The following is a 15,173-nucleotide window of genomic DNA, read 5'->3' on the forward strand; positions in this document are numbered from 1 at the left end:
GTTAGATTTTGAGCTCATTCTTACCGCTTGGGTATGAAATCTTGCGAATATAACAGGATTGTACAGGAGTATCAGTTCAATGAAAATGTCAGTCAACATAGATCAAAAAAGCAAACTGAAATTTTGAATTGTTGAGAAAGGAATAGAGAGAGAAAAACCTCAGAATATTACTGTGCTCCATGAACCCAAAGTATATCTGTATCTTAAAGACCAGGTTCCCCTATTTCAAAAATAATGTAATAAAACTGAAAAAAGTTTCAACGAAGGTCAAAAAGTTAGCAAAACTTGATATTGAACAAATCTTGTGTATGGAATCAAGTAGGCCAAGGCTCTTCAGCCTGGAAAGGAGACAACTGATAGAGCATATGACAGAGGGATGGAGAGGATGGATAGGGATTTATTCATTCTTATCCCACCCTACCCCTCAGAAGAACTAGGCATCATCAAAATGATCGCTGAATTACCCTCCACCAGCTTGAGATCTTAGGGGAAACTTTTGTGTTATGCATGCTTCCATCATGTGTACTAGATGAGCTTCCTTCCATCACTTGTACTGGATGAGGTTCCACAGATAAGAAGTGAGACAAGCAAGGCAAGATCTATCTAATAAATTCTTTCATAAATTCTTTCACTACTTGCATGTGAGAGATAGGCATGCATGAGTAGTGGAGGAAAAGTTTAGATAACCACGTTTATGTATTAATCAGAAATATAGGAGAATACACTAGCAGACAATTGTGTCTAAGCACTTTGAGAGAATACAGAGGAGGGTAAAGAGCTAAGGAAGATTTTTGCAAAAGTGAATGGCAACAAATTTAGGCACTTTAGATTCCTTTGTGAATCTAGGACTTGGAAGCCTGCATCTCTTTGATTTCCAGTGAAGCTTAGATACTCAAACTGCATTTGAAATAACTTTACTTTGGTCTTGCAAGACTGAGCCTAAAGGCCTTTGAAATCCAGGCCCCAGCTTCTTTGCTGCAGTTAGCCATCTGTGAAATTGTATATTGGTTTTTCCTTATCTCAAGGGAATGTTGTAAACCCATACTTGAGATGGCTGTGACATGTGCCAGTAAAGGTTTAATGAACTACCAACCCACCTAAAATAGTCTGAAGAAAATATTGCATATGTAAAAGCTGTTTAAATATTTGTCTGATTTCAATTGCATCAGTTGATCATGACAAAGTAATTGGGTTTTGTAATATCTGATAATTGCACAGATCTTTTCTCAGATTTTTGATGCTCTGATTGATATCTTATTCCTCTTTTCATATTTGAAATGAGGCAAACTGATGCTCATTTCCCACATGGTCAATAACTGCATTGAGTCTTTGTGCGTGACCTTTGTATTAAGGTATGATCTGGATGTAGTTAGCTTCATCCTAATCTGTCTGATAACCATGTATAATTCCTTTAAGTTGTTCAGTCAACTGGGCCAGTTACAGTATTGATATGCCACTATACTGAAAAAGGCTATCAGAAGAATTTCTGCAGTTTTCACTGTTAAAAGCTAGTCTGAGCTGTCTGGTTTTAAAAATCTAACACTTGAAAAGAGCAAAGTGATAAAAAAATAGTATGGTAATTATTTTATGTGTTTCTTAGAAAACAGTAACCAAAGCTACCAAAATTTTATTTCAAAGGATCTATTTTGATAGTTAAAATACTTTTTGCAGATATCTGAAATTGCAAAAGAAGCTGAAACGAAAAGAAAAGCAGAAGCTGAGAAGGCTGAGTAAGTTATTTTTACACAATTTTTGTTTAATTCCTTGCTACTTACAAATGCTAGATAATTTTGGCAGAAAGAATCCAAGCAATGCACAGTATTCACAGCACTTTATGTTTACTTGGTCTCATCAGTATTTTGAAAAGCATCACGGTCCCTAAGAGGTGGCAGACCACCTCAGTGGGCAACAAAATGGTAATCTGTTTTTTGTGGCCTTTGAACACTGCATATATAAATCTGTGGCCATTGTCTTTTAAAAAATTCCCATAACTACCTTTAAAAATTAGCACTAGTCTTGAAAAATACTCTGCAACTTGTCATTACTGCTATTTACACTTTCCCTACTACCCACTATGATTTTCAGGCAACAGTAGTTGATCACTGAAACACAAGATTTGACTAACATAACAATTTTCATTATTGCTGTAGTATCTGTTCTCAGGTTGTGAACTTGACAGCAGATACATTCCCTTGTCCAGTCATCCTGCTGTAAGGGCCACGCTGTCTTCAGGGACCTGCAGCCACATTGTAGGCTTGCAGTCTGATGAATGCCCTTAAAATATTGGCAGACGCAAACAAAATTTCTCCTAGAGATCCTTACATATTCAAAAGCTATACATAACTTTATTGTTTTCTAGTTTGCTTCATGTTTAAAATGTTTACTTCAGCCTCATCTTTCTCTTCTTACGTGCTAAAGTTAGGGTTTTTTAAGTGTGCCGTTCGGGTCAACATTTTAGGACTGGATACACTTTGTATAGCTTGTCTGAAAACTATCCTTTTTTTCCCCTCTGTGTGTGTATATATGTTTATATGCGTGTATGTATGCGTACATGTATACGTATATACATATATGTATATATGCATGTCTTACATGGACAAGAATAGGTACGCGTACATGTGCAGTTACACAAGCATGCATCTAAATGTGGTGGGGTTTTTTTCTCCTTAAAGTATACCATCAGCACTATCTACAATGGTTCAGTATATTTTCATTTCCTATCTGTTATCTTTCAGGCTGCATCTAACATACTTTTTCAATTAACAAGTCCTCTTGCATTTTATTGTCACAGAATTTGTTTGTCTTCAATCCCTACAGGGATGTTAAGCATATTATTTTAAATGTTTAGAGCACTTCAAATAGTTAAAAAGTGCACTTAAAGCATTCTATATGGTTTTTTTGGTACCATGTGGCCAAAGAACCTGTTGATGAGTGTTACTCAGTATGAAGACAGTAACTTCAAAATAAGCAGTTTCAGATACTGTTGTTTTGTCCAGACCATGTTACAATGTAGCTTTACATTTGTTCATATTTAGATGGGTCAAAAGACCCCTTTCACAAGTTTTGTTAAATCATATCATTGCTGGGTTTTTTTCTTTGTTGATGGATTTTGATCTCCTGATTTAGACACTGGTAGCAGATTCACCAGCGGTCAATGAAGCAATTTATAAATACCTAGGAATTTGCCCAGAATCTCCTGTGCTGCTTGTTTTCTTATTTTAGGCTTTTTCACCTCTTGTTTTTCATAAGCATGATCTTCTTCTACCTCCGCTATTTTATCGGACCTTTTTTCCCTATTCCCTGTTGTTTTTTCTTGTCTGCCATGTTTAATTCTCCTATCAAGTCCTTTCGCAGAATATTAAAACTTCTATCAGCTTAAAAATTTGAGTTTAAATGGCTTACAGTTCTGAGGCTGCAACAGGGACTTTTTTGGTAGAAAATAAACACATTCTTAGACAGCCATCATATGATTTCCTGCTGAGGTAGTAGCGTGATGAAGTGAACCACATACTGCATTTCTTTATCCTCCTGCCTGAAACTTTCAGCCACCTTGATGCCTCAACATTATTTTATATATATGCAAATTCAGCTTCTTTTTAGTTTCGTAACCAACTAACTCAAGAAAGTACACATGAACTCCTAAAATTTTTGTGTTGCTTGTATTGAGTATATATGTACATCTCTGGTTTTGTCAAACATTATCCACACTTGGCACAGTAACTTCTGCCTGGTTCTTGGCTTTTTGCCCTTTTGATCTCCCCTCAACAACTCTGGGTTTTACTGTTTACCTCAAGTTTTTAACTTAGAAAAATTTTTCTCCCAGTGTCAAAATTATCTTTCAAAGCCAAACTTTCTGAATTAGAATTCCTTCTAAATGAGTGCATTTGTAATACAGAAGTTTGGCAAGGTTGGTTTTGTTTAGATAACAAAATTTCTTTTAGCATGGAAGATGGTGAGAAACAAGATAAAGCAAAAGAAGTACAATCTGAGCAGCTAGAAGAGGGAAAAACGAAGAAAAAGAAGCGAAGGCATGGCCAAAAAGTTGAGAAACCAGAGGCCGTTATGGCTAACTTCTTCAAAGCTTTGGAAGTTTATCAAACAAAAATGCTTGTAAGTTCTTTTAAAATTCTTTTAGTCATAGAATTTCTATTTATGAAATAGAGAACACTCGTTTGATATTGAAGGGAGAAATTACTTCATGAAAGGAACATTGGCATGAGTTTTCAAATGACTGGCTGTATTCAGTCTTTCATGATTTTTGTAATACTTCGTAGAATTATATGAATAGTTTGTGTGTGTAATTTCTCCTGTCTTGGTCTAAAAGGGCAGATTAATTACTTGAGCAACTTGCTAGGAGCTCCCTGTTTTCCATAATCTGATTTCTAGACTATAATTCTGTTTTCTATAACATTTTTCTTTGTTCTTAAAACCATCAAATTATGAACTCTCTGAAATCTTCTCAAGTAGTTTATTCCAATATTCCAGAATTTCTTTTCCAGACTTTCTTCTAGAACGTTTTCCTTAATATTCTATTTCAGTCTTTCCTGTTGCAATTTTAAGCCCATTATTTTTAATACTGCTTACCATGAAATGGGCGAATAGGCTGCCAGGAAATGCACTTGCTCATTTTAACTGGTGTATGAAGGCAACAGTTATTTATTTACTTTCTTAGAAACCTTGCTGCCTACTTTCCTTATTTTAATATGTTACAGGCCACCTCTAATTTTTTTTTTTTCTTTCAGCACTACTTGGCAAGAAATTTTTATAACTTAAGGTTTCTTGCTCTATTTGTTGCATTCGCCATCAACTTTATTCTTCTATTTTACAAGGTAAGATTATGCATTGTTCCTTAACTGTTTTTTGCTGATTTCCAGAATTTAATGATGGTTTCAAGGCTTGTAAAGCCATTATTGGAAGCCCTTCAAACATGAACTAAAAGCATCTAGATATGAAGTAATTAAAATAATATTTTAAATTTTGTAATTAAAATTTGTGATACTAAACCTATTCTGTTTTTATTTTACTCAGGCTGAATGAAAACAGATTTATTTCATTCATCCTTTATAGCTGAGCGTGTGTTTGTAGGCGTTTTTTTATTTACTCACATAAGTCTGTTATTGTGTGGATTGTTTATCTTGTCATTGGAAATTTGAAATCTAACTAAAATAAAATATCAAAAACTCTTGCTTTTTTTTCTCTTGTTTTAAAGATACTGCGAGACTTCAGTTCACCTAATTATTCTCAATTATTATATTTCTGCTTTTTCTAAAGAACTTTACTGACTATATTCATTTTTGACTGCGAAATAGTTTATACATAATTTTAGAATCACATTAATGTCTCAGTTTAACTAGATGAGCTCATATGTTTTAGTTATGCTTAATTCTTTTTCATGCCTGTGAGGCCTATGGTTTGCTATTTTGGAGGGAATACTTGCTTTATTTAATTTTTCATATTTTTTATTAGTAAACTCTAATAAACATCAAATCTATTTTTTTTCCATTCTGTGTTTCCATATGAGAGTATAACTCAGTTTGCATTCTTATTCACTCCATTTTCTTTGTTGTCATTGCCAGTATGGTCGTTAGTGACTGTCGTGATGAAGGTTATTTCTATACTGGGATTGGGACTTTAATTGATTGGTAGAAGTATAATATATAGAAGAAATATAAAGAAAGAGAGGCCTTTTCATAGTAGCCTACAGTTTGGGGTGTTTTTTTTATCACTGATGAAGGTTATACGTCCATACTTAAAACTTAATCTTAGAGTTTTACCTGAATCTAATGAGTTGTTTCACATTCTTTTGTATAACTCAATGATGCAAAGTAGAACATCTTCAGCAGCCTTTGCTAATTTTATTCCAGAATCTTCACAACCTCTGTCCATGAAAAGGAGTAGAATTAACTAAAGAGAACTCCCATCCCTAAAAGGATCATTTTTTTCCTTTCCTTACAGATTTGACGTCCTTAAGAAAAGCCCTAATTTATCTTTATTGTGGTATCCAGCCCTTTTGATTTTCCCCTTCTAGATGCAGCATACAAGTTGCAATAAGCTGATGAATATTGTGTTTTCCAATATTACATTTTCTAGTTCTGTTGTTTACAACCAAAAACTTCAGAGAAGACAAAAGCAGCTGGCTGAACGTTCAGTCTAGATGTAACTGAATCCTGATCTCAAATATCTTGAAAAGCAACTCTTACAACACAGTTACACTCTTGGAGATGGAGTAGGTAAAGATGCAAAAGGCTCTTGAAAACTGGGTAGAATTTTTGTGCACCATTCCAGGAGAAAGACCATCAGGGCTATTTAAGGCTCCTTCTTGCTTCTCTCTTTCCATTCTATATGGCTAGAGAAGATGTATTTCAAAGGTATATGCAGATGTCAGCTTCTGTCTATGCCAGCCCTTTTCTCCCCACTCCTCTGCTTTCTCGTTGGGTCTTGTGGTTCAGTCAACAGCCCATTCTGTTGCAGAGCAAGGACAAAAGGTTGTGTTTATCAGTACAAATCTGTCTGTCATAGATAGGGAAAGGTCAGCAGGAGCCAAACAGGACTGAACAGGACTTCAGCTTTAAGATAAAGCTGCCAAAAAAAAGGATACTTAGGGCTTTTATTTTAAAGGCCAGGTTTTTAAAGTCGCTGGAAGAATTTAGGGCAGTATGTCAGCGTTGCGACTTGGGGTATTTATGAAATACCGATTAAATACTGTATTAATTTTTAGCTTTAAAATAAGCCATGAAATAAAAATTTATGGACAATATACAAGTTGATAACACAAGCACTTTGTTTCTTTCTAGACTCTAGTAATCAGGAACAATGCGGGCTACAAAACAAACCCTAAATTCAGTCATATTATATAATCTTGTCATTGCTTGGTTCTTCCAAGAAAACATTTTTGCATAACTTTTTAATTGTTTCCTTTGGCTTTGCTATGGCACTATTAATGAGGATTTGCAAACTGTCACACACCTCTACTTGCTTTTTCTAGATTCTCTTTTCAGTGATGTGAGATGATGTGGAGACTTCTGCTGTGAAAATGAAGGACATTACTGTTCAAAGCTAATGCTCTACTATCTTCCCATGAACAGGCTTTGCAAACATTGTAAAGGAGAAGCTTTTAAGTTTATTGTGTGTTTTCAATATGCTTGATTTTCTCCCAGGTGACAGAAGAGCCACTTGATGAAGTAGAGGAAGACTCTAACCTCTGGAACTCTTTTGATGAAGAGGAAGAGGAGGAGGGCATGGTGTTTTTTGTTTTAGAAGAAAGTACAGGTTACATGGCACCGGCTCTGAGAGCGTTGGCAGTTATTCATACCATCATCTCCTTTGTCTGTGTGATTGGATACTACTGCCTGAAGGCAAGTTCTGAATCTTATTACTAATCTACTATTTTTAAAGAACATTGGCTGTCTCACAAAGTGAGGTTTGTAGCTAATACTGGAATACCTATTTTTACCTAGTTGTTTAAAAATTCTCGCTATTCAGTATGTAGATGTTTTCCTCCTATATTCAGTCTGGCAGAGATGGAGTTAACGTTCTTCATAACAGTGTGTGTGTTTTGGATTTGTGGTTGAAATAGGGTTGGTAACACACCCACCTTCTTTTGATTAATGGTGAACAGTGCTTGTGCACTGTGAAGACTTTATCTTTGCTTTACCCACTCTCTGCATCCCCCAGAGAGTACACTGGGAGGGGGCACAATGCTGGGAGGGGGCACAGCTGGGACAGCCAACCTGAACAGACCAAAGGGCTATTGCATACTGTGTAATGTCATGCTCAGCAATGAAAACTGGAAGGGGGAGCTTGTCTTCCAACATGGCCATTGCCCAGAGACTGACGAGGCACTGTTCTGCTTGTGAGAGGTGCTACTGTGATGTTTGGTTTTATATAGTGTTATAAAGAGTACTTAATACTGTAGGTAGATATCATGGTTTCTAAAAATACATAAGCCATCATAAAGATGTCCACTGTCTCTTTCATAGGTACCTCTGGTTGTATTCAAGAGAGAAAAGGAGGTAGCTAGAAAGCTGGAATTTGATGGATTGTACATAACCGAACAGCCATCTGAAGATGATATTAAAGGACAATGGGATCGCCTGGTTATAAATACTCCGTACGTAAAATTAAATGGTTATATGTAAATTGTTTATAAATATCATAGCTCATTAAGCCACTGATCTAGAACCTTCCCCGCCCACGTGCCAACTGGTTCATCTAAAAGAAAGGCATTTTTCACCTTACAGTGGGTGCTACCAGTAGTAGATTCTAATGTGAAATCCTGTATTATCCATTTATTTAATAAATACTATCACAACATGTACTTTCCCCCTCCTTTTCATTTTTCTAGGGTTTGCAAGGATTGTGCATCTTACCTCACAAGCTCTCTCCAAGACATTTCACATCTTAGTCACTACTGAGAAAGTTTTAAAAAGATAACTTCCATCCCTTTCAGTGACTCAATTTCACATTCATATTGGACAGCAGTATTCTCCTGCCTTTCTTTCCCATGTTGTGCTAACAAAATTTTTATATGACAAGAGAAGTAAATCTAGTGTAAAAAAGCAATCCCAGAATTTGACTAGGTCTGACAGGAATTACTGTCAGGTTGTATGCATTAGCAAATACTGCAGTAGTCGTACACTGATTCTTAGGAGATTCATCTGCTGTTCTGTGAGTGAATGATACAAGCAAGTGTAGGCAAGAAAAAGAAAAATATCAGTAAGCTGCATGAGTCTGTAGGAGTGACAGAGGGAAATACAGCAAGTCAACTCCCTTCTCTGGAAACAATGTCTTGTCTACAGGCCATTTTTCAGAATTTATCAAAACAACTAGAATCATGTTTTGGTACTAGTGTACCTAGGCTTGGATTCCTGTCTTTCTCTAATAGTATCATAATTTAAGGACAGTACAGAAAGCTGGAAAAAAATGAAGATGTATTAAGTTATTTACAAGTCACAAAGTAATTGTGGCTAGTATGCGCAGGCATATGTAAGCATTTGATAAAAACATGTCAGCAGATATTAATCATAGAAATGCATCAGAGTGACAATATACTGCCAAATAGCCAAAATACCTATCTTATCAGTCATACCCATTTTTTGCACATTTTAAGTAGTGCCCTCAGTACCTTTATTGAAACTGGAATGTCTAAAATATCGGAAATTCTTGAACACTGTTTTCCTACACCTGAATTTTAATAATTTTTCCTTAATGTCAGTAGGAAATACAGAAAGTGCATATTTTAAAGATACAGTAGAAGGTAATTGGGAAACTGAAGAGCTTGCTTAATTTCTAAGTCATTCATTAATTATTGATAGCAAGGTATCTAGACATCCAGTAAGTTTATCCTCAGCAAAACCAAGGATGAGCTAATGAGATACACTGTCAGCTTATCCCAACTGACATGCTGTACAGCCTGTTCTCACCATGGTGCACTATCTGCTGAAGTTGAATATAAGATTAAGGCTAATTTAAGCAGATTAATCCTTCTCTCTGATGCCAACTGACTCTCGAGGTTTAGGGCAGGTATTGTACCATCAGGTACCACCACTGGAGGGTACCTGGTGCTGTGTATTTATTGAACAAAAGAGGTACCCTGATAAATGCAGCACCGTTAGATATTTGTGGTAAAAGAGAGAGACACAAGCTGGCTACATTTGAGACATACTTTGCTTAAAAGTCTGAGAAATCAAGGAAAGAAAGAATACAGAACGCGGGACCAGAATATACCATCTGAGTCACTGGAACCATTTGCCTTTAGCTGGAGTAATTTCATTCAGAACTTAAATTCAGAAAGATAAAAAGTTGAGCACGTAATAGTAGTTGGGAAGTTTTCCTCACATCCCAGCAGAACAGTGTTCGGGAATCTCCTTCTTCCAATGTTAACATTTGATGATTTTTTAAATTTTTTTTTTACCAATACTGTTCTTTAGTTTAAAAAGTTATTTTTCTTTTTTTACCTTGCTGCATATTTGCTCAACTCAGTGTTACATCCAGGAAATGGGGAGAGAAAAACCTAAATTTTATATTGTTTCCTGCTAAACGGCATTCTGCAAAACTGACATCATATACAGTAAGACCATCAGAATGAGGAATTTCTGAGTACTGCTATTTATAAGACAGTTGAAGAAAAATATTTTTTTATGATCCAGTTGAAGATCAAGGAAGCTTTACTGCTAAGAGAGAACACTATCTTTTCTCTTGCAGGTCAAAGCTGAGGTATTTCCTAGTGTGTGTTGTAATATCACTCTGGGATAAAACTGGTTACTTATTGAAGCATCATGGTTGCTCACTACTCTGAAAAAAACATGGGAACTTTCAATAAAAGATACCCTGACACCTCAGTACTTAAGATTTAGTGCTTTGTTTCTTTCTCCTTTGTATACGAAATAGCTTTTCTGTAAATTACCTGTGTGGACATGGCTGTTCAGAGGCAGATGATGCAAAATGCTCTTTAGCTGAACTGTCTTGTAGCTTTAGAATTACAAATGTTTTTTACCTTGTCTTGCTTTGGGATGTGAGATCCAGTAACAACAATATGATACACCTGAGAACAGGGTTACCACTAACCCCTGTTTTTGCCATATGATCTTAGCAATTTTCTAGGTTTTTTAAAATATTTTCTGACTTTTAATTTTATGTTGGCAAACTGTCTACTAGTTCCCAAGTGTTGAGCCTCTATTTGAAATGTAATCCAGTTAACTTAAAAATCATTTATGGTACAAGACTCTCTTATTTTCCTCTGAAAATCATTGTCTGTGTTGATTTTATGGCTAGGAGCAATTAAGTATTTATTTCGGAGATGAATGATATTACAGTGGGTACCCTACTATTATTGACTTGTTAGGCTCATCAGGTAATAATATTTAGCCTGCTGTCCTTTTTTAGACAATCATCATCTTTGTGGATGTGAAAAAGAAAAGGGGGGTGGGGGGGGAGAGGTTTATTTTGCAGCAAATTATAACTAATAACAGCTGCTGTCCACTTCAAAAGAAATTGTTCTCATAATTCGAAGTCCAGTGTGTGACTGAATTAAATTGTACCAGAATCTGTAGTGATCAGGCACTACTTTTTAAAATTTTGTTGTTGTTGTTGTCAAAGAACTTGTCAAAGTCAAATAACTTGAAATATCTTTGCCTTATCTATGTAGGTCCTTTCCTAACAATTACTGGGACAAATTCGTAAAACGAAAGGTAGGCTTTTTGTATTTCTATTATGTTAGTCATAGCAATAATCCGCTAGTCAGTTAATTCGGATATCTGCGTAATATACTTCTGTACACATAAATATACAAATAATTGAGAACTGAAATTTGTTTTATGGAACTCATTGTTGTGGTGTCTTGGTGAACAGGCAGCTGCAGCGTAGGTGGGAGGAGGGAGGAAGACAGAAGGCTGTGCTTTCCTTCCCAGACTCAGGCATTCAAAATAACTTTGTGCTGTCAATCAGCCACACAGGTCTAATTTACAGTCATTGTCATCTTTAGGATACAAAGCCCCCTCATCCCTCTAAAAAAAGAAAAACATGCCATCTTAAATGATGGCAAATTATACCTAAGCTTTTAGATAATAGCCTTTAATGCTTCTATTTTCCTTTTTTATGCTCCCCCTGCCTGGCTTCTTGGGAGTTCTGACTATTCTAGTAGTGTTAATTGTGAGAGACTTTTTTTTTTTTTTTTTTTTTTTTTAAATTTCTGACAACTACTGGCTTAAAGTAGGGTGAATGTCACCAAGGTCCTTCTCAAAGCAAAAGTTTCTTTTCTTACATTCTTAGGTTATTAATAAGTACGGAGACTTATATGGAGCAGAGCGCATAGCAGAACTTCTGGGTTTGGACAAAAGTGCCCTTGATTTTAGCCCAGTGGAAGAGAGTGAACCAGAAGAGGCATCTCTAGTGTCATGGTATGACTTTGAGATTCACCGACAAATTATGTGTTGGCATAACTTCACCGTCAAAGATAAAAATTGATTTTATATTGGAACTGTAGCGATGTTTTCCTCAGCATGGAAAATTCAAATGGAGAATTCTTCTTAATGTGGAAGTAAAACAAAAACCCTTTTTGTTTATTCTAAAAGAAACTTATATCTCTGTTATCTAAGTCAGAAAAAAAATCATGAGTTGATGCTGAGTCTGGCAATCTTTTGTTTTAAACAATAATCAATGCAGCACTGATTTTTTTTTTTTTTTTTAGCTGTTATAACACAGTTAATATATAAACCAAAGCACAGAAAAAGTATTGATAACAATATGTAGATGCCAGGTATCTAGAAAAAAATGTTTTCCTGACTTAATCCATCAGTGAAGATGAGAGTTTGACAGTATCCAAGTCCCAGATGATTTAGGCTCCTACAAGAGTTTGGTTTCCTCAGTACTTAAGGCACACAGAAGAAGGTTTTTCCATTTGTATGTCCTCTAGTGGCTAATTGAATATTTAGAATCTTGCAGAAGGCATTAACTTTTCTCTCGGTAATTTTGGCAACATTTTACACTAGACAGAACATCTTGTCTCTTGAATTCAAGTAATTTGGGTTCCACATTTCACTACTTTTGACATGCATTTTAATTTTTGTAAGTCTGGAGTATGGCAGTATCACTCCTACTGAAATAATTCCACCAGTTTCAATGGTTTAGAAACTCTGCGTGTGTACTTAGAGTTAATGAATACTCTCTGAATAATGAAGAACCTACATCACTCAAAAAATAAACAGGTAATATATATCACCACCTTCAGCAAACAAACGTGAAGCACCAATCCTAGTTTGTTGTTTATACTTAGAGAATTAATTACTTAATTCTGACATCGATGCATTTCAAAAATTTTGTATTTCCTAGGTTAAGCTCCATTGATACAAAGTACCACATTTGGAAGCTTGGAGTTGTTTTCACTGATAATGTGAGTATGTTAGCCTACAAAATTATGCTTTGCTTTACTCTAAACATGATTGTATGTCTTCCACCATCTGCTTTTATTTTAAACAAACATACACGAATAATATTGCATTACAGAGCCATTTAAAAATCTTTTTTTATGGCTTGCATTGTATCAGATTGCTTTAATTTATGTTAGAATTGTCTTTTTGATTCCAAATGGCAGTATGCATCTCCTCACCATTAATACAGTGTCAGCATTTTGGCATTTAATGGTACATTCGTTCAATTTTGTAGAAATTAATCTAGCAACCAAAGCTATCTTTTCTAAAATATAGCACAGTCTACAGAAAGTTATCTTTTTTTATTCTTGAATCCTCTCTTTGCCATGGTTGGTTAATGATTTTCTTTCCTACCTTCTCACTTGAAAGGACCATGCTTGTATTAAAATTCCTTTTTTTTTTTTTTTGTGAATTCTCTTTTTGCATCCTCTTGAGCATTCCCAAACAAACAAGAAGGCCAAGGTGAATCAAGTGAAGATATATAACTTCATTGTGCACGTAAAGCAAACTGAGCCACTGTTCTCCAATAAGAACTTTCACGTCAAAGTGGCTTCAGGTTCACTGCCTGTTGAAAGCACAAGCTGCTTTATGTGTCAGGTTTTTTGGGTGTCCTGGTTGACATGGTCTGAGACTTACACAGAGTGAAGTGTCTCAAGAGTAATACAATGCATTTTCTCTCCTCCGGAATCCATATTCAAAATTAAAGTACTGTGTAGCAAGTTCCCCAACCAAAACAGTTTTAAGGTAGGAGATTTTGATGTTAATAACATATATGCTGAAGACTGCCTTCAAATATATAAGATAGAGGTCTCACTAGCATAACTAAGCAATAAAGACTCCTTAAATGAACAGTGGAGATGGTAAAAGACAGAGCAGGACAGTCTTTCTGAACATGTAAAATAGAGAGGTTACATTCAGACTGTGATTCCAATCAGATGATGATGGTATTACTTCATTTCATGACATGAGTGGCTAGAAGTGAGCTATATTCTGGATCCAACAGCGCACATTAGCACCTGCTAACACTTTGTCACTGTTCACTTTCTCTGTCACTGTTCACTTTCTCTGCAGTCGTTTTTATACTTGGCTTGGTACACGACTATGTCCATCCTTGGGCACTACAACAACTTCTTCTTTGCTGCTCACCTGCTGGATATCGCTATGGGTTTCAAGACGTTGCGAACTATCTTGTCTTCAGTCACTCACAATGGCAAACAGGTTAGTGCTACATACAAAGGTTTGAAAATGAATGTGTTTTGTAACAGTACTGGAAAAAATTGTATGGTACCTAGGAAATATTGGAATGCAATCCATTTTGATCATGACTGAATTAAAGAATAGATCCTATTGTTTCTTCTGCAGCACATTTAATACATGTTAAATCCTTTGAAATTATAATAACCTAAACCCACAGAGTGCTCATAGCTAAAGAAGTTTTGTCACAATAGAAAAATACAAGAATATGAGTTAAGACCTAAGCAGCTCCTCCTCTATGCTCAATGATGAACTGATTGGTGATAGCTAACAAGAATTCATAATCTCTCCTCAGCTACAGCAGTAATAATGACTGGTCACTGAGATTTCAATGCTTAGCTAGTAAGAACGTGTTTAGAGGTGTGGGCATTCTGCACTATGGAAAATATTTATATGTCACTTTGTCATGCAAAAATCAGATTATTAAAATCCACTTTCAGAACTAATTGCTGAAACTTATGCAGGGAATCATTCTCTGATCTCTAGAGGCTCTGTGTTCATAGCTAGCATACCAACAAAACCCCGTAGCTTAACTCTGACATATCCTTTGTGTTTTCCAGCAGAAACTGGCCAATGGAAGTTTCTTCTCTTATCAGAAAAGGAAGTTTCTAAAATAGTAAATGTGAGAACGTTTTCAGTGTCATCACACAAACAAACGAAATCTCTGGTTTTATCCCCTTTTTTTCCTCCAGGATGACCCAAGTGATTTTACTTTAATGACTGATATATTTTCTTTGAGATTTTCATATATGTAATACTCAAAACTGAGCATAATTGACAAAACTGTTTCAACTCAAAACCACAGCTTTGAGTACGTATTCTTAACAAGCAAAGGTCACCTTTTCTAATCCTGTTGCTTTTCTTGCTAGTAGATATGAACACTGAAAGACAGCTGTAGATTTTCAATGTAAATGTTCATGGTGGGAGCATACTTACGCATCTGCAGAAAATGATAAACTGACAGTCAGGTTGTTGTTCAATACTCCTCCATTT

General features: G+C 35.6%; 1 protein-coding gene across 4 annotated transcripts in view; it reads left to right on the forward strand.

Moving 5' to 3' along the window:
- The window catches only part of RYR3 (ryanodine receptor 3), a 242,751-nt gene that overhangs the window by 219,791 nt on the left and 7,787 nt on the right, over window positions 1–15,173 (forward strand). For all 4 annotated transcript variants that reach the window (XM_065635073.1, XM_065635075.1, XM_065635074.1 and 1 more), the window contains exons 89-97: window positions 1,672–1,730; window positions 3,942–4,110; window positions 4,743–4,829; window positions 7,158–7,355; window positions 7,980–8,110; window positions 11,147–11,189; window positions 11,770–11,897; window positions 12,829–12,889; window positions 13,998–14,144. In XM_065635073.1, coding sequence (XP_065491145.1) covers window positions 1,672–1,730; window positions 3,942–4,110; window positions 4,743–4,829; window positions 7,158–7,355; window positions 7,980–8,110; window positions 11,147–11,189; window positions 11,770–11,897; window positions 12,829–12,889; window positions 13,998–14,144 — 1,023 coding nt within the window. The remainder of the gene's footprint in view (window positions 1–1,671; window positions 1,731–3,941; window positions 4,111–4,742; window positions 4,830–7,157; window positions 7,356–7,979; window positions 8,111–11,146; window positions 11,190–11,769; window positions 11,898–12,828; window positions 12,890–13,997; window positions 14,145–15,173) is intronic.

Source organism: Caloenas nicobarica, chromosome 5 (genome assembly GCF_036013445.1).
Source record: "Caloenas nicobarica isolate bCalNic1 chromosome 5, bCalNic1.hap1, whole genome shotgun sequence".
Classification (NCBI taxonomy): domain Eukaryota; kingdom Metazoa; phylum Chordata; class Aves; order Columbiformes; family Columbidae; genus Caloenas; species Caloenas nicobarica.